This window comes from Triticum urartu, chromosome 3A, assembly GCF_056163025.1.
Source record: "Triticum urartu cultivar PI428250 chromosome 3A, HENAU_Tu73, whole genome shotgun sequence".
Lineage (NCBI taxonomy): Eukaryota > Viridiplantae > Streptophyta > Magnoliopsida > Poales > Poaceae > Triticum > Triticum urartu.
The window spans coordinates 596,585,209-596,607,095 of NC_141875.1; the positions used below are offsets into that span (position 1 = coordinate 596,585,209).

Sequence of the window (21,887 nt, forward strand, 5' to 3'; positions counted from 1 at the left end):
CAGACTGTTGCAGTAAGCTTTCCTGCTCAATGCGTCAGTGATCACATTGGCCTTGCCTGGAGTATACTCGATACTCGGATTATACTCTTGAATCATTTCGACCCATCGAGTTTGTCTGAGGTTGAGATTAGGCTGAGTGAAGATGTACTTGAGACTCTTGTGATCAGTGAAAATGTCCACTTTTCTTCCCAATAGAAGATGTCTCCAAGTCAAAAGAGCATACACAACTGCCGCCAACTCGAGATCATGAGTGGGGTAGTTCTTCTCATTAGGCTTCAATTGGCGAGAGGTATAAGCAACAACTTTCTTCTCTTGCATCAATACTGCGCCAAGACCTAGGAGAGAGGCATCACAAAAGACCTCGTACGGCTTGGATTCATCAAGCGGAGTCAGAACTGGAGCAGTGATCAATTTCTCTTTCACAGTGTTGAAAGCAATGTCACACTCCGGAGACCAAACGTACTTAACGTGCTTCTGAAGAAGATTTGAGAGAGGCTTCGCGATCTTAGAAAAGTTTTCAACGAATCTTCGATAATAGCTTGCGAGACCCAGAAAACTGCGGAGTTGCTTCACGTTCTGAGGAGGTTCCCAATTCACAATTGCAGACACCTTCTCAGGATTCACGGCAATGCCCTTGGCAGAGATGATATGACCAAGATAAAGAACCTCATCGAGCCAAAATTCACACTTGGAGAACTTGGCGTAGAACTGATGTTCCCTGAGCTTATCAAGAACCAAACACAAGTGCTTGGCATGATCTTCCTTGTTCTTCGAGAAAACCAGAATGTCGTCGAGATAGACCAAAACGAAGTTATTGGTGTAGGCGTTGAAGATGAAGTTCATCATGCGAGAGAACGTCGGAGGAGCGTTGACGAGGCCAAAAGACATGACAGTGTATTTATATGAACCAAAGCTTGTCCTGAAAGCCGTCTTGGGAATATCTTGCTCACGGATTCGAATCTGATGATAACCCATACGGAGATCAAGCTTGGAGAATACTTGGGCACCTTTGAGTTGTTCGAACAGCTCATTGATGTTAGGAAGTGGGTATTTGTTCTTGATGGTCTTCTTGTTCACTGGACGGTAATCAACACAAAGTCGGTCTGTTCCATCCTTCTTCTTCACAAAAAGAACACCACAACCCCACGGAGAAGAACTAGGCCGGATGAGACCCATTTTCTCTTGAATATCGAGTTGCTTCTTCAGCTCCTTCAACTCTTCAGGTCCGAGCTTGTAAGGACGTTTACACACAGGTTTCGTGCCAGGCTCAAGATCAATAACGAATTCGACTGGCCAGTGCGGAGGCATTCCTGGGAGCTCTTCTGGAAAGACGTCTTGATATTCGCAAACGACTGGAATTTGCGAGATGGCATCGAGTTCACCCTTCTCATTGAGAGGAAACAGACGGATGGTATTATCCCGAGCGGCAAAGACAATTACATCCTCAGACGAATGAGTCAATTGAATCTGCCTGGCTGCACAATCAAGCTGAGCCTTGTGCTTAGAAAGCCAATCCATTCCGAGAATAAGATCAATATCCGAGTCGCCAAGAACATTGGGAGAGGACAAGAACTTATAGTCACCCAAAGTGATAGTAACATCCGGAACGCATACTCGAGATGTCATTTGACGGGCCGGAGAGAAAATAGCCAACAGTTTCGGCAACACTTGAGTAACAAAATCATGCTTAGATGCAAAAGGTCTCGAGATGAAACAATGCGATGCACCAGTGTCAAAAAGAACTTTTGCAGGAATATCATTAACAGGAAGGTTACCCATGATCACATCTGACGAGTCCTCTGCCTGAGCTGCATTCATCAAATTGACCTTGGCGTGCTTGGGGTTATGCTTGACCACAGCTGTACTTGCCGATCTGACAGGAGGAGGAGGAGGAAGACGCCTCTGGTTGAAACACTTGTTGGCATAGTGACCCTTCTGTTGGCACTTGTTGCACGTGACCTCTGAAAGCGGACGGTGATACGGAGCACTCGATCTTGAAGCTTGAGACGAAGTCTTGTTCTGAAAGCCAGGGTTGGGTGGGTGGGAAGAACCACTGCCACCTTTGCTCTTCTGCTGATACGGCTGACGGAACGGAGGAGGAGGAAGCCAAAACTTCTGCTGCTTGGCCACTTGAGTAGAGGAAGGAGTAACATCTCTGACTCGCTTCTTGGAAGCATCACACCTCAACTGAGCAGCCTCTTGCTTCAGTGCCATGTTGTAGAACTCATCGTATCTCAAGGGCTCAAAGAGAACAAGAGCTAGCTGAATTTCTTCTCTAAGACCACCCCTGAACTGGTATATCATGCTCTTCTCATCAGGGACGTCCTGCTTGGCAAAGCGAGCGAGCTTCTGGAACAACTTGTTGTAGTCATAGACAGACAAAGAGCCTTGCTTCAGATTGCGGAATTCCTCACGCTTGCTTTCAACCACGCTCTGAGGAATATGATGAGCTCGGAAATCTCGACAGAAATCATCCCAAGTGATAACACGTCCACCTCGGGAATCCTTGTACTGCTGGAACCATTCTGCAGCTTGATCTTTGAGTTGGAAGGAAGCGAACTTGACAAAGTCCTCAGGCCTGACGTTACTGCACTCGAAATGCTTGCACAGATCCACAAGCCAATCGTCAGCATCGGTTGCCTCAACACAATTGCTGAAAGTCTTTGGCCCGTTAGCAAGGAACTGGTTGAGTGAAGCAAAGTGATTCTGATTACTGCCTTGATTCCCTTGGTTGCCTTGATTGCGCTCTTGGAGAATTTGCATGATCAACTGTGTGTTTGCATTGGTTGCGGCCATCACAGCTTGACATGCCTCTGGAGGAGGTGGAGGTGCTGGCGGATCAGGATTCGGAGTCGTGCGAACAAATGCATTCCTCTTTAAATGGTCACATATCCATAAATTGAGAAGCCACGTAGAATTAAGGTAGAGAAATAATTCAACAAGGTACGGATCAGGAACGAATAATCGGTAAGAAATCCCAATCTCAAACCAATATCCGTGGAAGAAGAACTAGAGCTACTAGAATTCCCACCTATGAAACTCCCGAACCTTTCCGGTTATGCAATCAGGTGTTGGGGATACAGGGGAAGCATAATATCTCACCCAAACTAGCAAATCCTACATCCAGCTGTATCCATCCTTCAACACATAACCAAGAAACCTTCGGAAACCATCTACCTCAACCTTTGAAAAGCATCCGTTATACAAGTTATGGCGATACTCCCGAACTCCCGCCCCAGTACTGGGTGGCGTCGAGGTTATCTCACCAACGAACTGCATAAAAGAGATTTTCGATGTCGGCGTACTAACTCAGGTATTCCAGAACTGCAACGATAAAATTATGATGACAACACCTCAGAGCTCAACTCCCCGGGACACTTCCACTAAACCCCTGACAGGAGGCACCAAGACAATGTTCTCATCATAAAACCATCGGAACGATTCCAAGATGCCCGCGTGATCCTAAAAAAAAATTTAGTGAAATTTGAGAAGAGAAGAGTCAAAACTCTACGTCAGGATGCCTTATCAAAGCGCTGAGGAGATCAGGAAGTAAAAAGAATTCCTAAACTCTCCGATATATAATTCCTAAAACACTAGGCGAGAGGCCGAGCCTTCCACCCTTTACCAAGTATATAGATGCATTAAGATAACAAGATAATATAATGATATCCCAACAAGTAAATAAATGTTCCAACAAGGAACGGCCTTCAATCTTCACCTGCAACTAGCAACGCTATAAGAGGGGCTGAGCAAAGCGGTAACATAGCCAATCAACGGTTTGCTAGGATATGGTGGGTTAGAGGTTTGACATGGCAATATGGGAGGCTTGCAAGCAAGTGGTAGGCATCATAGCAATGGCATAGCAAAAGAGCGAGCAAACTAGCATAGCAAAGATAGTAGTGATTTCGAGGGTATGATCATCTTGCCTGCACAGTTGTCAGAGTTGACTGGATCCCCGAAAGCAAACTCAACGGGATCCTCGTTAGCGAACTCGTCTCCTGGCTCTACCCAAACAAGACAAATAAGCAACAAGGACACAATCAACCACGTGCAAACTCAAACAACACAATGCAAAGATGATATGCTATGCGGGATGCGATGCGGGATGCAAAATGCAAGATATGACAGGAAATGCAAGAACCTGGCCTCAACTTGGAAATCCAAGAGTGCCACTGGAAAGATGAGATGAAATCGCTTGAAAACGATATAAAGAACGCCGGAATCGGAGTTACGGTTTGGAAATGGCAAGCGATTCAAAAATAACACTAGTCTGCGATTTACAGCAAATAGCCAACTAAATGCAATGAGATGAACATTCCGGTTGTAACACCCCGGTTGTAACTTTCCCAATTTGTACTCCAACTCTTGCCGATTCCGGCGTTAAGTTATATTTATTTCCTCGGGTTCGGGTTTTGTCTCCGTGTGTTGTTGTCGTTGTCATGCATCTCATATCATGTCATCATGTGCATTGCATTTGCATACGTGTTCGTCTCAGGCATTCGAGCTTTTTCCCCGTTGTCCATTTTGCATTCCAGCGCTTCGTTCCCCTTCGGTGGTCATTTCTAGGTTTCTTTCGTGTGTGGGGATTAAACATTTCTGGATTGGACCGAGACTTGCCAAGCTGCCTTGGTTTACTACCGGTAGACCACCTGTCAAGTTTCGTATCATTTGGACTTCGTTTGATACTCCAACGGTCAACCGAGGGACCGAAAAGGCCTCGTGTGTGTTGCAGCCCAACACCCCTCCAATTTGGCCCAAAACCCACCTAACTCTGCTCCATCATCTAGAGTGTTCGATCACGATCGCGTGGCCAAAAACCGCACCTCATTTGGACTCTCCTAACTCCTCCAATGCCTATTTAAAGACCCCTCCGTTTTCGGATCTCCTTTCTCCCCGAAACCCTAAAAAAATCCACCTCACGCGCCGGACGTGTCCGTTCCGGCCGGACACGCCACCGCCGCCGCCCGCAGCCAGTGGCAGAGCGCCACGTGGCCGCCGCCGCGCCTCAGCCGCCGCAGCCCGCTCGGGCCCGGGGCAGGCCCTCCCGGCCCGTAGCCTCCGCGCCGCCGCCTCACCTAGCTGCCGCCGCCGCCTCGCGACCCCGCCGCCTTGCCGCGCGCCGACCGCCGCCGCCAAGCCGCGCCGCGCCGGCGAGCTCGCCGCCCGGCCTCGCCCCGCCGCCTTGCCCTCGCCGCGCCGCTCGGCTACCACCTCGCCGCCCCTCTCCCTCGTCTCCAGCGCCGATTCCGGCGAGTACTCCGGCGAACGCCTCGGTAGGCGTGCAGATCTGGAAACCCTAGATCCGGTGATTTTTTCGTCTGTCTGCAGAATTTTCAGTTCAAGTGCTCATGTTCACGGCTCCGTAACTTTGCATCCATAGCTCCGATTCATGCATATAGCATATCAAAATGTTCATCTCAAAGAGTACATCATTTCATTCCATTGCATCATTTTCATTTGAGTTCATCTTGATGCGCGAAGTGCTGTTAGAAGAGGGATACTTGAGTTAATTGTCAGATCTGCTAATCCGTTTTAGGTTTTTGTCATTTTTGCCATGATTAATGTGTGCATGATATGCCATGATGCTCTACATGTGTTTTGTTAAGGGTTTTGCCATCTTTCCAGAGGTGCAACCCATGTATTTTTGTGATGTGTGAGGTGTCTTGTGCAAGTTTGCAAAGTGGTGCACTCGATAATTCTGTTTTCAGGGACTTAGCAATTTCACTAAGTCCTGGAGCTATTCATCTCATGATGCCATATGTTCATGTTGCTTCCTAGTGATCCGTGCCTCTTTTGAGGATGATCAGTAAGGATGTTTTGTTAATATTGTAGTGCTCTATCCATCCATGTCTTTGTTTGCAATTATGGAGCATCCTAGCTTGAGTCAATCGAGCTCTACTTTTGCTACTTTGTGAATCTGGGCAGATTGTCAACTTGTTTGCAATTTTGTCGATGATGTTATAGTTGATCCGTGCATGCTATGCTATTGTTCTTGCCATGTCTAGCTTGAATTTTGTGCCTTCTTTATGGGTGTATGCTTGTCTTGCCATGACTTGCACCGTAGTGAGTGCATCGAGCTCGTAAACATGCCTACTTGAGTTATATTTCAGCATGTGTCAGTTTTCACTAAGTATGAAAACTGATTATGTTTTTGCTATGTTCACATGCTTGCAATTGTATTTTCTGATCCCTTTTGGCTCAAGGTCACTAAGGGACTTTTGTTAAGCTCTTTGAGTAGCTCCATGCCATGCTTTATTTTGCCATGTTCAGTTCCTGTAGCATGTAGTTTTGTTGCTCCGAAGAGGGCTACCTGATCTGAAATTCCAGACAAGTGTTAATTTCACTAAGTCTGAAATCTGTTTGCCATATGCTTTTTTGCCATGCTTGTTTGAACCTGTTAATGGATGAATTGGCCGTAGCTCAGTGCTAGACTTTTGTTAAGCATCTTGTATGCATCCCTGCCATGTATTTTGTTGTCATGTTTGGTTGCTGTAGCATGTTCATCTCATTGCATTTAGTTGGCTACTTGTTGTAAATCGCAGACCGGTGTCATTTTTGAATCGCTTGCCATTTCCAAACCGTAACTCCGATTCCGGCGTTCTTTATATCGTTCCTAATCCGGATATTGGTTTGAGATTGGGATTTCTTACCGATTATTCGTTCCTGATCCGTACCTTGTTGAATTATTTCTCTACCTTAATTCTACGTGGCTTCTCAATTTATGGATATGTGACCATTTAAAGAGAAATGCATTCGTTCGCACGACTCCGAATCCTGATCCGCCACCACCTCCACCTCCTTCGGAGGCATGGCAAGCTGTGATGGCCGCAACCAATGCAAACACACAGTTGATCATGCAAATTCTCCAAGAGCGCAATCAAGGCAACCAAGGGAATCAAGGCAGCAATCAGAATCACTTTGCTTCACTCAACCAGTTCCTTGCTAACGGGCCAAAGACTTTCAGCAATTGTGTTGAGGCAACCGATGCTGACGATTGGCTTGTGGATCTGTGCAAGCATTTCGAGTGCAGTAACGTCAGGCCTGAGGACTTTGTCAAGTTCGCTTCCTTCCAACTCAAAGATCAAGCTGCAGAATGGTTCCAGCAGTACAAGGATTCCCGAGGTGGACGTGTTATCACTTGGGATGATTTCTGTCGAGATTTCCGAGCTCATCATATTCCTCAGAGCGTGGTTGAAAGCAAGCGTGAGGAATTCCGCAATCTGAAGCAAGGCTCTTTGTCTGTCTATGACTACAACAAGTTGTTCCAGAAGCTCGCTTGCTTTGCCAAGCAGGACGTCCCTGATGAGAAGAGCATGATATACCAGTTCAGGGGTGGTCTTAGAGAAGAAATTCAGCTAGCTCTTGTTCTCTTTGAGCCCTTGAGATACGATGAGTTCTACAACATGGCACTGAAGCAAGAGGCTGCTCAGTTGAGGTGTGATGCTTCCAAGAAGCGAGTCAGAGATGTTACTCCTTCCTCTACTCAAGTGGCCAAGCAGCAGAAGTTTTGGCTTCCTCCTCCTCCGTTCCGTCAGCCGTATCAGCAGAAGAGCAAAGGTGGCAGTGGTTCTTCCCACCCACCCAACCCTGGCTTTCAGAACAAGACTTCGTCTCAAGCTTCAAGATCGAGTGCTCCGTATCACCGTCCGCTTTCAGAGGTCACGTGCAACAAGTGCCAACAGAAGGGTCACTATGCCAACAAGTGTTTCAGCCAAAGGCGTCTTCCTCCTCCTCCTCCTGTCAGATCGGCAAGTACAGCTGTGGTCAAGCATAACCCCAAGCACGCCAAGGTCAATTTGATGAATGCAGCTCAGGCAGAGGACTCGTCAGATGTGATCATGGGTAACCTTCCTGTTAATGATATTCCTACAAAAGTTCTTTTTGACACTGGTGCATCGCATTGTTTCATCTCGAGACCTTTTGCATCTAAGCATGATTTTGTTACTCAAGTGTTGCCGAAACTGTTGGCTATTTTCTCTTCGGCCCGTCAAATGACATCTCGAGTATGCGTTCCGGATGTTACTATCACTTTGGGTGACTATAAGTTCTTGTCCTCTCCCAATGTTCTTGGCGACTCGGATATTGATCTTATTCTCGGAATGGATTGGCTTTCTAAGCACAAGGCTCAGCTTGATTGTGCAGCCAGGCAGATTCAATTGACTCATTCGTCTGAGGATGTAATTGTCTTTGCCGCTCGGGATAATACCATCCGTCTGTTTTCTCTCAATGAGAAGGGTGAACTCGATGCCATCTCGCAAATTCCAGTCGTTTGCGAATATCAAGACGTCTTTCCAGAAGAGCTCCCAGGAATGCCTCCGCACCGGCCAGTTGAATTCGTTATTGATCTTGAGTCTGGCACGGAACCTGTGTGCAAACGTCCTTACAAGCTCGGACCTGAAGAGTTGAAGGAGCTGAAGAAGCAACTCGATATTCAAGAGAAAATGGGTCTCATCCGGCCTAGTTCTTCTCCGTGGGGTTGTGGTGTTCTTTTTGTGAAGAAGAAGGATGGAACAGACCGACTTTGTGTTGATTACCGTCCAGTGAACAAGAAGACCATCAAGAACAAATACCCACTTCCTAACATCAATGAGCTGTTCGAACAACTCAAAGGTGCCCAAGTATTCTCCAAGCTTGATCTCCGTATGGGTTATCATCAGATTCGAATCCGTGAGCAAGATATTCCCAAGACGGCTTTCAGGACAAGCTTTGGTTCATATGAATACACTGTCATGTCTTTTGGCCTCGTCAACGCTCCTCCGACGTTCTCTCGCATGATGAACCTCATCTTCAATGCCTACACCAATGACTTCGTTTTGGTCTATCTCGACGACATTCTGGTTTTCTCGAAGAACAAGGAAGATCATGCCAAGCACTTGCGTTTGGTTCTTGATAAGCTCAGGGAACATCAGTTCTACGCCAAGTTCTCCAAGTGTGAATTTTGGCTCGATGAGGTTCTTTATCTTGGGCATATCATCTCTGCCAAGGGCATTGCCGTGAATCCTGAGAAGGTGTCTGCAATTGTGAATTGGGAACCTCCTCAGAACGTGAAGCAACTCCGCAGTTTTCTGGGTCTCACAAGCTATTGTCGAAGATTCGTTGAAAACTTTTCTAAGATCGCGAAGCCTCTCTCAAATCTTCTTCAGAAGCACGTCAAGTACGTTTGGTCTCCGGAGTGTGACATTGCTTTCAACACTTTGAAAGAGAAATTGATCACTGCTCCAGTTCTGACTCCGTCTGATGAATCCAAGCCGCATGAGGTCTTTTGTGATGCCTCTCTCCTAGGTCTTGGCGCAGTATTGATGCAAGAGAAGAAAGTTGTTCCTTATACCTCTCGCCAATTGAAGCCTAATGAGAAGAACTACCCCACTCATGATCTCGAGTTGGCGGCAGTTGTGCATGCTCTTTTGACTTGGAGACATCTTCTATTGGGAAGAAAAGTGGACATTTTCACTGATCACAAGAGTCTCAAGTACATCTTCACTCAGTGTAATCTCAACCTCAGACAAACTCGATGGGTCAAAATGATTCAAGAGTATAATCTGAGTATCGAGTATACTCCAGGCAAGGCCAATGTGATCGCTGACGCATTGAGCAGGAAAGCTTACTGCAACAGTCTGATTCTCAAGCCTTATCAACCCGAGCTTTGTGAAGCTTTCCGCAAACTTAATCTGCAAGTTGTTCCCCAAGGTTTCCTCGCCAACCTTCTAGTCTCTCCTACCTTGGAAGACCAGATTCGCCAAGCCCAGCTTCTTGATGCTATGGTGAAAAAGGTGAAGATTGGGATTGCCAAGAGCCAGTCCAAGTACAAGTGCTACCACCTTGATGACAAGGACACTCTCTTCTTCGAGGATTGTATTGTTGTACCCAAAGGTGACCTTCGTAAAGTGGTCATGAACGAGGCTCACAATTCTCTCCTCTCCATCCACCCTGGGAGCACGAAGATGTATCAGGACCTCAAGCAAGCTTATTGGTGGACTTGAATGAAGCGCGAGATCGCTCAATTCGTGAATGAATGTGATGTCTGCAGAAGAGTGAAGGCAGAACACCAAAGGCCAGCAGGTCTCCTCCAACCTCTTGCCATTCCAGAATGGAAGTTTGACCACATTGAAATGGACTTCGTGACTGGGTTTCCAAAGTCCAAGCATGGCAATGATGCTATATTCATTGTCATCGACAAACTCACCAAAGTGGCTCACTTTCTGCCTATCAAAGAGTCGATCACTGCAGCTCAATTGGCGGAACTCTATACCTCTTGTATTGTCTCTCTGCACGGTATTCCACAAGTGATCTCTTCAGACCGTGGCAGCATTTTTACCTTGAAGTTTTGGGATTCTTTTCAGAAGGCCATGGGCACCAACATCCGCTTCAGCACAGCTTTCCATCCTCAAACTAGCGGTCAAGTCGAGCATGTCAACTAGATTCTTGAAGATATGCTCAGTGCTTGTGTGATCTCCTTCGGCATGAAGTGGGAGGATTGTCTTCCTTATGCTGAATTCTCCTACAACAACAGTTTTCAAGCAAGTTTGGGCAAGGCCCCTTTTGAAATTCTGTATGGCAGGAAGTGTCGTACCCCTCTCACCTGGTCTGAAAGCGGTGAACGTCAGCTTTTGGGCAATGACTTAATCACAGAGGCAGAAAAAATGTGCAAAGTCATTCGTGATAACCTCAAAGCAGCCCAATCCCGTCAGAAGAGCTACTATGATAGTAAGAACCGTGATTTGGCTTTCGAGATCGGAGATCATGTTTACCTCCATGTCTCTCCTATGAAAGGTACTCGTCGCTTCGGTATCAAAGGGAAGCTTGCCCCCAGATACGTGGGACCTTTCAAGATTGTCAGCAAGAGAGGCGACATCGCCTATCAACTCGAGCTTCCTTCAAACTTTGTAAGTGTTCATGACGTGTTCCATGTCTCTCAGCTTCGAAAGTGCTTCAAGACTCCTGACCGCACCGTCAACTTCGAGGACATTGAGCTCCAAGAAGATCTCTATTATCGTGAGCACCCAGTTGCTATTCTTGAAGAGACTGAACGCAAGACTCACAACAAGTCAATCAAATTTCTCAAAGTCAAGTGGTCACACCATTCCGACCGTGAAGCTACCTGGGAACGCGAGGATCACCTCCGTTCTGAGTACCCGGCGTTCTTTCAGTCCTAGATCTCGGGACGAGATCCTTTCGTAGTGGTGGAGTGTTGTAACACCCCGGTTGTAACTTTCCCAATTTGTACTCCAACTCTTGCCGTTTCCGGCGTTAAGTTATATTTATTTCCTCGGGTTCGGGTTTTTTCTCCGTGTGTTGTTGTCGTTGTCATGCATCTCATATCATGTCAACATGTGCATTGCATTTGCATACGTGTTCGTCTCAGGCATTCGAGCTTTTTCCCCGTTGTCCGTTTTGCATTCCGGCGCTTCGTTCCCCTCCGGTGGTCATTTCTAGCTTTCTTTCATGTGTGGGGATTAAACATTTCCGGATTGGACCGAGACTTGCCAAGCAGCCTTGGTTTACTACCGGTAGACCGCCTGTCAAGTTTCGTATCATTTGGACTTCGTTTGATACTCCAACGGTCAACCGAGGGACCGAAAAGGCCTCGTGTGTGTTGCAGCCCAACACCCCTCCAATTTGGCCCAAAACCCACCTAACTCTGCTCCATCATCTAGAGCGTTCGATCACGATCGTGTGGCCGAAAATCGCACCTCATTTGGACTCTCCTAGCTCCTCCAATGCCTATTTAAAGACCCCTCCGTTTTTGGATCTCCTTCCTCCCCGAAACCCTAAAAAAATCCACCTCGCGCGTCGGACGTGTCCGTTCCGGCGGACACGCCGCCGCCGCCCGCAGCCAGTGGCAGAGCGCCACGTGGCCGCCGCCGCGCCTCAGCCGCCGCAGCCCGCTCGGGCCCGGGGCAAGCCCTCCCGGCCCGTAGCCTCCCGCCGCCTCGCGCCGCGCCCCGCCCCGCCGCCTCGCCCAGCTGCCGCCTGCGCCGCCTTGCCGCGCGCCGGCCGCCGCTGCCTACTCCGGCCGCCGCCAAGCCGCGCCGCGCCGGCGAGCTCGCCGCCCGGCCTCGCCCCGCCGCCGTTCGGCCTCGCCCCACCGCCTTGCCCTCGCCGCGCCGGTCAGCTACCACCTCGCCGCCCCTCTCCCTCGTCTCCGGTGCCGATTCCGGCGAGTACTCCGGCGAACGCCTCGGTAGGCGTGCAGATCTGGAAACCCTAGATCCGGTGATTTTTTTCGTCTAAGTCCTCAGAATTTTCAGTTCAAGTGTTCATGTTCACGGCTCCGTAACTTTGCATCCGTAGCTCCGATTCATGCATATAGCATATCAAAATGTTCATCTCAGAGAGTACATCATTTCATTCCATTATATTATTTTCATTTGAGTTTATCTTGATGCCTGAAATGCTGTTAGAAGAGGGCTACTTGAGTTAATTGTCAGATCTGCTAATCCGTTTTAGGTTTGTCATTTTTGCCATGATTAATGTGTGCATGATATGCCATGATGCTCTACATGTGTTTTGTTAAGAGTTTTTCCATCTTTCCAGAGGTGCAACCCATGTATTTTTGTGATGTGTGAGGTGTCTTGTGCAAGTTTGCAAAGTGGTGCACTCGGTAATTCTGTTTTCAGGGACTTAGCAATTTCACTAAGTCCTGGAGCTGTTCATCTCATGATGCCATATGTTCATGTTGTTTCCTAGTGATCCGTGCCTCTTTTGAGGATGATCAGTAAGGATGTTTTGTTAATATTGTAGTGCTCTATCCATCCATGTCTTTGTTTGCAATTATGGAGCATCCTAGCTTGAGTCAATCGAGCTCTACTTTTGCTACTTTGTGAATCTGGGCAGATTGTCAACTTGTTTGCAATTTTGCCGATGATGTTATAGTTGATCCGTGCATGCTATGCTATTGTTCTTACCATGTCTAGCTTGAATTTTGTGCCTTCTTGATGGGTGTATGCTTGTCTTGCCATGACTTGCACCGTAGTGAGTGCATCGAGCTCGTAAACATGCCTACTTGAGTTATATTTCAGCATGTGTCAGTTTTCACTAAGTATGAAAACTGATTATGTTTTTGCTATGTTCACATGCTTGCAATTGTATTTTCTGATCCCTTTTGGCTCAAGGTCACTAAGGGACTTTTGTTAAGCTCTTTGAGTAGCTCCATTCCATGCTTTACTTTGTCATGTTCAGTTCCTGTAGCATGTAGTTTTGTTGCTCCGAAGAGGGCTACCTGATCTGAAATTCCAGACAAGTGTTAATTTCACTAAGTCAGAAATCTGTTTGCCATATGCTTTTTTGCCATGCTTGTTTGAACCTGTTAATGGATGAATTGGCCGTAGCTCAGTGCTAGACTTTTGTTAAGCATCTTGTATGCATCCCTGCCATGTATTTTGTTGTCATGTTTGGTTGCCGTAGCATGTTCATCTCATTGCATTTAGTTGGCTACTTGCTGTAAATCGCAGACCGGTGTCATTTTTGAATCGCTTGCCATTTCCAAACCGTAACTCCGATTCCGGCGTCCTTTATATCGTTTTCAAGCGATTTCATCTCATCTTTCCAGTGGCACACTTGGATTTCCATGTTGAGGCCAGGTTCTTGCATTTCCTGTCATATCTTGCATTTTGCATCCCGCATCACATCCCGCATAGCATATCATCTTTGCATTGTGTTGTTTGAGTTTGCACGTGGTTGATTGTGTCCTTGTTGCTTGTTTGTCTTGTTTGGGTAGAGCCGGGAGACGAGTTCGCTAATGAGGAGCCCGTTGAGTTTGCTTTCGAGGATCCAGTCAACTCTGACAACTGTGCAGGCAAAATGATCATACCCTCGAAATCACTACTATCTTTGCTATGCTAGTTTGCTCGCTCTTTTGCTATGCCATTGCTACGATGCCTACCACTTGCTTGCAAGCCTCCCATATTGCCATGTCAAACCTCTAACCCACCATATCCTAGCAAACCGTTGATTGGCTATGTTACCGCTTTGCTCAGCCCCTCTTATAGCGTTGCTAGTTGCAGGTGAAGATTGAAGGCCGTTCCTTGTTGGAACATTTATTTACTTGTTGGGATATCATTATATTATCTTGTTATCTTAATGCATCTATATACTTGGTAAAGGGTGGAAGGCTCGGCCTCTCGCCTAGTGTTTTGTTCCACTCTTGCCGCCCTAGTTTCCGTCATATCGGTATTATGTTCCCGGATTTTGCGTTCCTTACGCGGTTGGGTTATAATGGGAATCAACCGAGTGTGTTACCGTGATGTCCTCTTCTCGGCGGAGTCCGGGAAGTGGACACGGTGTTGGAGTAATGTTTGCGCGGGTTGTTCTCTAGTTTCTCGCTCGTGCTTTGACTCCTCTTCTCGCTCTCTTTTGCGAATAAGTTAGCCACCTTACTTGCTAGTCGCTTGCTGCAGCTCCACATATTTACCTTGCCATACCTATAAGCTTAAATAGTCTTCATCGCGAGGGTGCGAGATTGCTGAGTCCCTGTGGCTCACAGATTACTATTACACCAGATGCAGGGCCTGATGATTCCGCTCCAGGAGACGCGTATGAGCTCAAGTGGGAGTTCGACGAAGACTCTCAACGTTACTATGTTTCCTTTCCCGACGATCAGTAGTGGTGCCCAGTTGGGGGTGATTGGGACCGTTGTCGCACGTTGGGTTCTCTTTTCTTTTGGCGTCGTAGTCGGGCCATGAGTGTTTGGATGATGTAATGTTATTTATGTACTTGATTGACGTGGCGAATGTAAGCCAACTATGTTATCTCCCCTTTATTATTTATATTACATGAGATGTTGTGAAGATTACCTAACTTGCGACATATGCCTTCAATGCGATTATGTCTCTAAGTCGTGCCTCGACATGTGGGAGCTATAGTCGCATCGAGGATGTTACATAGTGTAACTGGCCTGAATGAAAATAAGTGATTAGCGATGGTAACTATATGAAGATAAAAGGTGATCCAACTCCAAATGAATTATACCTTGGTGTTACTGCCCCCAGCGTTGCATGATTAAGTCAAGTTCATATCTAGTAGCTCCAAGGTCATATGTAGTGAAAGCATGTGTCGTCCACATGGCAAAGATACCAAGATTAACTCAACTAAGTTCATGATCAACTTGTCTCAATATTATTATTACTCCCTCCGTTATTAAAATAGGTCTTTCTAGAGATTTCAACAAGTGACTAAATACGAAACAAAATGAGTGAATCTACATTTTAAAATATGTCTATATACATCTGTATGTGATTGTTCATTTGAAATCTCTAAAAAGACTTATATTTAGGAACGGATGAAGTATTATTTTACATTATTATTTTGTGTTGCTACAGCATGGTGGAAGAGGACGAGGAACCATTTGCACATACTTCAACTGCTACAGCATGAACCATTTTCCATGACAAGGTGAACACTATGTCCAGGTGCGAATCCTCGGAGCCACCGTCCAGATCCAGCGCAGATCAAGACATCGCCACGACATCGATGGATGTCTAGGCGGATGCCCGGGGGCGCCAAGCTGCCAACCATGCCAGAATGCCCCCTTCCTTTCAGGTTAGTGACAATCGTCCCAACTGTTTACATTGTTTAGGGAAGGGAAGAAAGATGGCAACAGGCTGCCTGTTGCCGTTTTCCTGTGGGAAGTATCATGGACTATGTTGGATCCTAGCAGCATATAAAGCTAGGATGGATGGAAGTACCCGGAAAAAGAGATCTGTTTGAAGCTATATGTTGCTTGCTTGTTTGTTTATTTGCCAACTGCAATGGTCCTACCAATTGCAGGTTTCTTTTGAGGCACTCTACTGAACATTCTGCTGCAAGCATGTGCCCACCATCTAGACCAGCACATGTTTTTCCTTTCTTCTGCTTTGGCATAAACAAGCACATGATGATCTGAATTTTCTGATCTAACCATTAAACCATGTAATTTCACCACCACCTAAACCAGTACTACATGTTAACTATGTAACTCTCAATTTCATCAGCAGATCTAAACCATGATCCTTTTGAAATTTGGATTTTTTTTTTGTATGTAAGACTCCAAACCTCTCAGAAATCGCACAACACTTATTTTTTCACTATTGCAAGGACTGGAAATCATTTTTCAAAATACAAACGGTCCCAGCATCGATTCAATTCACCAGTACAAAAGAAATGCTATTTAAGTGAATCATAGTTTAAAATATTTTTGGCTATCTTTTACTTAGGTATGGAGCTAAGCAGCCAACACAATGTGCTCAGCTAACAGTACTCCCTCCGATCCATATTAATTATCGCTGATTTAGTATAAAGTTGTACTAAATCAGCAACAATTAATATGGATTAGAGGGAGTGCTTAATTATTTCTTTCTAGCAAGTACAAATACTACTGACATTCTGCACAGATAAATCTCCAATGCACGGATGCACCACGGTAAACAGTAAAACCAAATACCAATGAACAAGGAAAGCAGAACATAACGTTCTCTGGTTAGACAAATCAAACAAATGCCAACAGGTCATCACTAGGTTGTTTCTCAGCAGTATATATACTTTAAACTATAACTTAGTACAATTAGGAAGTATGCAACCCTAGTCACTTCACAAACCCAGTAATACCATACGAGAATACAACAATGGTCTGCTGAAGGTGTTCAGCGATGAATATTTCCCCTCCAGGGATAACAAAGTAAAAAAAAGAATCATGTATGTGAATTCTTGCTGTTAAGTGGACATTCCAGCCGAAAAGGGCAACAGTAGAAGAATGTGGCAGTCTGTTAATTTATTTCCTTGAGCCGATTCCCTCTGCCGAATGGCCATCAACTTATCACTGGCTACTTTCTATAGCTGAGGAATTGTTGCAATCTGTTGTAGAATAACTCTTCAATGCAGAGAGGCGCCATATATTTCCTCAGCTTGCTGCAAAAATGTAAGCTCCTTTGCAGCATTAGTCTCCGTAGACAAATTTCTTTTGCGTGTAGTACTTGTCTTCACTCGCCTTCTTTTTCAAGTTTCTTTTCTGTTCACAAACCCCAAGAGTAATGTTTAGTAGGATAAACAGGACTTAAACAAAGTAAATTAGAAAAATAAATGTGTATTTATCAGGCAAGTCGCACTGTGGGAGTGTATACCTTGTACGCTTCGTGGTTATCAATTATTCTTGTAGCGACCGAAACAGATGTTATTGTTTTGGGGCTTGTGACTACTTGGAAAATACCCATGCTCTTTGGAAGGGCGTACGGATCAACTTCACTCTGCAGCAACGCGTCCATGAAGTTTCAAGTTCAGTTTGTGCCAACTACGTTAGGTAAGTTTGACATCAGGATACATTTTAGACTGTAATTAAGAACTTACAGCAGAACCACCCTCGACTACTGTCCCATGCACAACCAATGAAATGTTGAATGTAGTGATCTGCATCATGTGACAAAAGAAAGGGTGTGAGGGTCTGCTAACAAAAAACATCTCTGCGTCATATACAATACAATCATTGCTAGAACCATATGCTTGAAACTTATCCAGTCAGGTACAAGAAATAGATGGAAACAAACTATAGAAATTTATAACATACCATATCCCTTGAAACCTCCAATGGTGCGCCTATTATAACTTCGTCAACATAGCGACAGGCAAGTACACCAAGGGTACGCTCATGGAGGTGCATGATAGGAGGATAGCCTCTTTTTTCCCTGCACAACTGGTTCTCATAAGCATGGTATCTAACCTTATACAATACAGGCTACATATTTTTTTTCTATAGTAACACATAACATATATTTATATATGGTCAACAAGTTCCCTTGATAATCCAAGAAAAGATGTTAAATAAGTACCTGATGGACTGGTCATCATGAACACCGACAAGAAGGAAGTCACCAAGTTGCCTAGCACTTCTAAGGATCTGCATTAGAGAATAACATCAAATATGTTTTAATGGGAAAGTATGAACCACACCAAAAACCAAACTTTGTGAGTTATTGAGAAAATTATTTGCATGAGAACCACAAAACGTACCTCAACATGACCAGCATGGAAAAGGTCAAATGCACCATCTATATAAACAACACGAGCACCTGGTGAAGGAGCCTGAACGCAAATGAGCATATGTTTCAGTAAATGCAACAGAAGGGCATGAAACGTGTAAAATTGAACTGTAGATGTTTTTCTGGAAAGGGCAGCATTAAGATCATGATTAATATGGTACAGCGGAAGCATTAAGCGGTATTTTTAAATTTAGTTACATTAATAGACAAAGATATGGCAGGCCATTTTCTTCGTGCTCCCTAGAAGGCTGATCAAATTAAGGAAGAACAATATGCAACATTAGCCTTGGGGATGGAGTTTCCTAAATTATCATACCTGCCCATTTGAAAACTGCATTATCCGGCGGGAAGTTGGAAGAAAATTGGATAGCTGGGTTTTCATCTGATCACATGATTCCACTCCAGCATTCTCACTAACACCCTCTTTATGCTTGAATGTTTGCAATATTCTCCCTGTGTGGACAGAAATTGTTTTCATGTAAGATCGCAATGGACAAAAAAGGGCATCGTCTGAGATAAGCGTGAAAAAGGAAATGTACGATCTGCTCTGATACAAGGCTGTAAATAATATGCAGCAAGAGAATATCTGATCCCCAAAAAACAGTAGCTTTACTAATCCGCATGGTAATCTTACCGACTATATCGGTGCTTGAGACACCTTCAGTACGCCTGATTTGCTTGTATCGTCCAGCCTTCTTTGCTAAGGCATAAGCATCCGTTCCATCAGGTAGAAGACAAGGGTCATCTCCATGTATAATGTAATCAATGTTGTATTTACTGAAGAGGGTATTCATAAATTCCTCCGTAATCTCATAGGGTGCATTGGGTATGACTTCATCCACCCACTTTAATCCACTAACAAGCGTCAACCTAGGGGGTACAAACATACATACACACAGAATAGTAAGTTCAAATGGAAGACCAAGACCATGTACATCTATCAAAAGCTTAGTAATTTACAGTTGCAAAAATAAGATAGAACTTGATCATCTCAATATTTTTTCATAGTCTGAAATTTATATCCTTCAAGGCACGTGTGGTGGTAATGTAACCTCATCGACGATATAGTTGAGCGTACGCAAAATGAATCAGCAGATCTTGTATTATGCATGAGAAGATTAGAAGAGAATCATAGCTATTACAGTAATTCACAATCAAAGATCAGGTAAATAATGAAATCCAGGAAGTCCAGGTATTCAGAAAAATTTCAGAAAATATCATACTCGTAATTCGTTTGACTAGCTAATCCTCTGTTGAAACAGAATAATGTATTTCACAGGACAGGGAAAGTAGCGCCAGTAGTACCTCTCTTCCATCGAAAGCACAGGCGGGCCCTTATTCGCCACAATCTCCTCGTCACTGACAACGCCCACTACCAGTTGATCTCCCAGCAACTTGGCCTGTCGCAACGCGTTTGCATGGCCATAGTGCATGAGGTCAAAGCATCCATCCATGTAGACTCTCACGGGCCTTTGCCGTTCCTTCTTCTTGGGGACTTGTCCTAAATATGGCCAAAAGTATGGAGCAAAAGGAGCACCAATTCCTCCAAAATAACCCGTAGATAACCAAAGAATTGCAACAGTCACCATAACTCCTCCAATTCCAAAAAACTGTGAATAATATCCGCCATTCCAGAGCCCCTGGTTGTTCTCAAATGCCAGCAAACCCATCATCATTTTGAGGTGTAGAAGTACTGCCCTGGTATTGGTTCTGAAAAAAAAAGTAAGCAGCCAAAATGAGACCTCATAATCGATGCATCCTCATGCAAGAAAGGGCACCATGTATGCAATAATTATACAAAGGAAACGAAAAATGTCTCGTTCTCCAAACTTTTTGCAGTTCAATTTATTTTGTTATGTTTGGAAGCGGAAAGTGACTCAAAAGTAGAAGTGCCTTTTCCAATACTTTATCATGAAAGGATGGATAGATACTAGACGTATAACCAGGACTATTTGCATTTGCTCAACGTGCTTAGCTGCGAAGTCATGTTTGACCAAATCCTAACCACCAGATATACTGGAAAGCTACAGATTGAGCCAAAAAAAAATTGTTGGAGAAGTCAGAACAGACTTAAATTGCGTCAGTTAGAAGCTACGTAGCAACTAGTGGAGCTCAAGAATCCACGGGATATTGCCATAAATTTTGTTCGGAAGAAATATTTTCCAATAACGTCGATTGTTCAGACCACTCTATAAAAAATAGCCCCAGAACACAGGAACATGCAACAAACCGAAGTGACTGATCATCTGAATATGCACTGAAGGAAATTCTGGCAGGATAGGGAGCATATATGATCTCCAACTCTCTGAAACTCGAATTGTCGCCAAAATCAAGCGAGGAATAATCTGATTCTCAGCTCAAATTTTGCATCGCAGCCTATCAAGCACAACTAAGCATAGAATCTAAAGGTGCGTGGGTCCAACAGAGACAGGAGCACAAACGGAATCACGAGAGGTGGGAGCAAGCGAATAAAGGCATCGGCCCGAATTCCCCCACCATCGAAATGCCAATTCCAATGCCGCAAACGGCAGAAATAATTAAATGGCGCCGCGCACGCATGCGCCCACCTGCCCACGATCCGGTGTTCGATGGACATGAATCGATCGTCCTGAGGTACTACCAACAAATATGGAGCCGAAAGGGAGCAAAGGGGGCAAAGCAAGCAACATCTAGGAACAATTTCCGGGGATTTTCGCTTCCTTGAACAACAAGAAGAAGAACAACAACAAGCGGCGAGATTCGGAGACAAGAAAGGCGCGCACCGGAACGAGGGGGGCAGGCGGCCGAGATCGGGCGCGCGGCGGCGAGATTCCGCGGGGATCTCCGCCGGGGCGGGGCGGGGCGGGGCAGGGGGGAGAGCCGCCGTCCCTTCGTGGCGCGGCGGGGGAGGCGGGGAGATCTGCCTGCCTGCCTGCCTGCCACTGCCGGGGCGCGGTGCTGCGTGGGGCGCGGTGCGGAGAAGTATCTGCTTTGGCGTCTCGCTTGTCTCCGTCTGGTGTATTTTCTAGGGGGAGGAGGGAGGCCTCCGGAGACGAGACGAGACGACAGCTCTTCCTTCCCCCTCCGCCTCGCGCGTGGTTGTGTGGGCACCCCTCCACCAACTGATTCCCCCGCGGGGCCCACCTCCTCCTCGCTATAATATCGCGTGTCTGACGCGTCCTCCTCCCTTGGCTCTCCCGACGATTCTGCGCCGGCTCGCCGTCGGCCCTTGTCGACGGCCGCGGGTGCCCAGCGCTCGGCGCAGGACCGACCGCCCGACTCCGTCTGCCCCTGCCGTTACCCCGACGGAGAGAACGAGGGGAGGGGCGTGAGGACGGGAGAAACGGGTCCGAGAGGGCTGGCGTGGAACCGTCGCCGACCAGAAGAAAAAAAATCTCCTGCTACACTTTTTTTTATTAGTATCAAATATGGCTCATTTATTTTACAAACAATTAGAGTTTACACGACTCTAGATACAATCGGCGACACAATGACAATTGACAGAATGAGCAGGGAGTTCACTCGATGTAGCCAACACATATGAGCCACCTCATTGGCAACACGGCAATTGACTGAAATTTTGTACTTACGCGTGCTGCGTGGTTGGCCACAGCTTTATTTTTCTTTTTTTGCCATTGATATTGGCACATGTGGCTGGCAACAAAAAAGGATGTTTTAGAGCCAGTTCTTTTCCTCAGAGTATGCAGACTCTAGGTATCTGTACAATCTAAAACACAAAAAAAATGAGATGATCTGGCTATGATCCATGTGTAACTCAATATCAATCACCACCCCTGTTTTTAGCGATTTTGGTTAGTCCTTCGAAGAAAACAGTTTTAGGTTACATTCGGGATAAATGACTCATGTCAAGTGAGGACAAGCAAAGTACTAGTAATGCTTCAT

General features: G+C 45.7%; 1 protein-coding gene across 1 annotated transcript; it reads right to left on the reverse strand.

Moving 5' to 3' along the window:
- Positions 1-16,428: 16,428 nt before the first annotated feature.
- LOC125530347 (ethanolamine-phosphate cytidylyltransferase) lies at positions 16,429-21,208 on the reverse strand. Its single transcript, XM_048694746.2, has 10 exons — positions 20,768-21,208; positions 19,311-19,715; positions 18,640-18,875; positions 18,322-18,458; positions 17,977-18,048; positions 17,796-17,863; positions 17,534-17,651; positions 17,317-17,376; positions 17,094-17,216; positions 16,429-16,981 (listed from the first exon to the last, which is right to left on the reverse strand). Exons 2-10 carry the CDS (start codon positions 19,679-19,681, stop codon positions 16,910-16,912), a joined length of 1,257 nt encoding a protein of 418 aa, XP_048550703.1. The 5' UTR covers positions 19,682-19,715; positions 20,768-21,208; the 3' UTR covers positions 16,429-16,909.
- Positions 21,209-21,887: the final 679 nt, after the last annotated feature.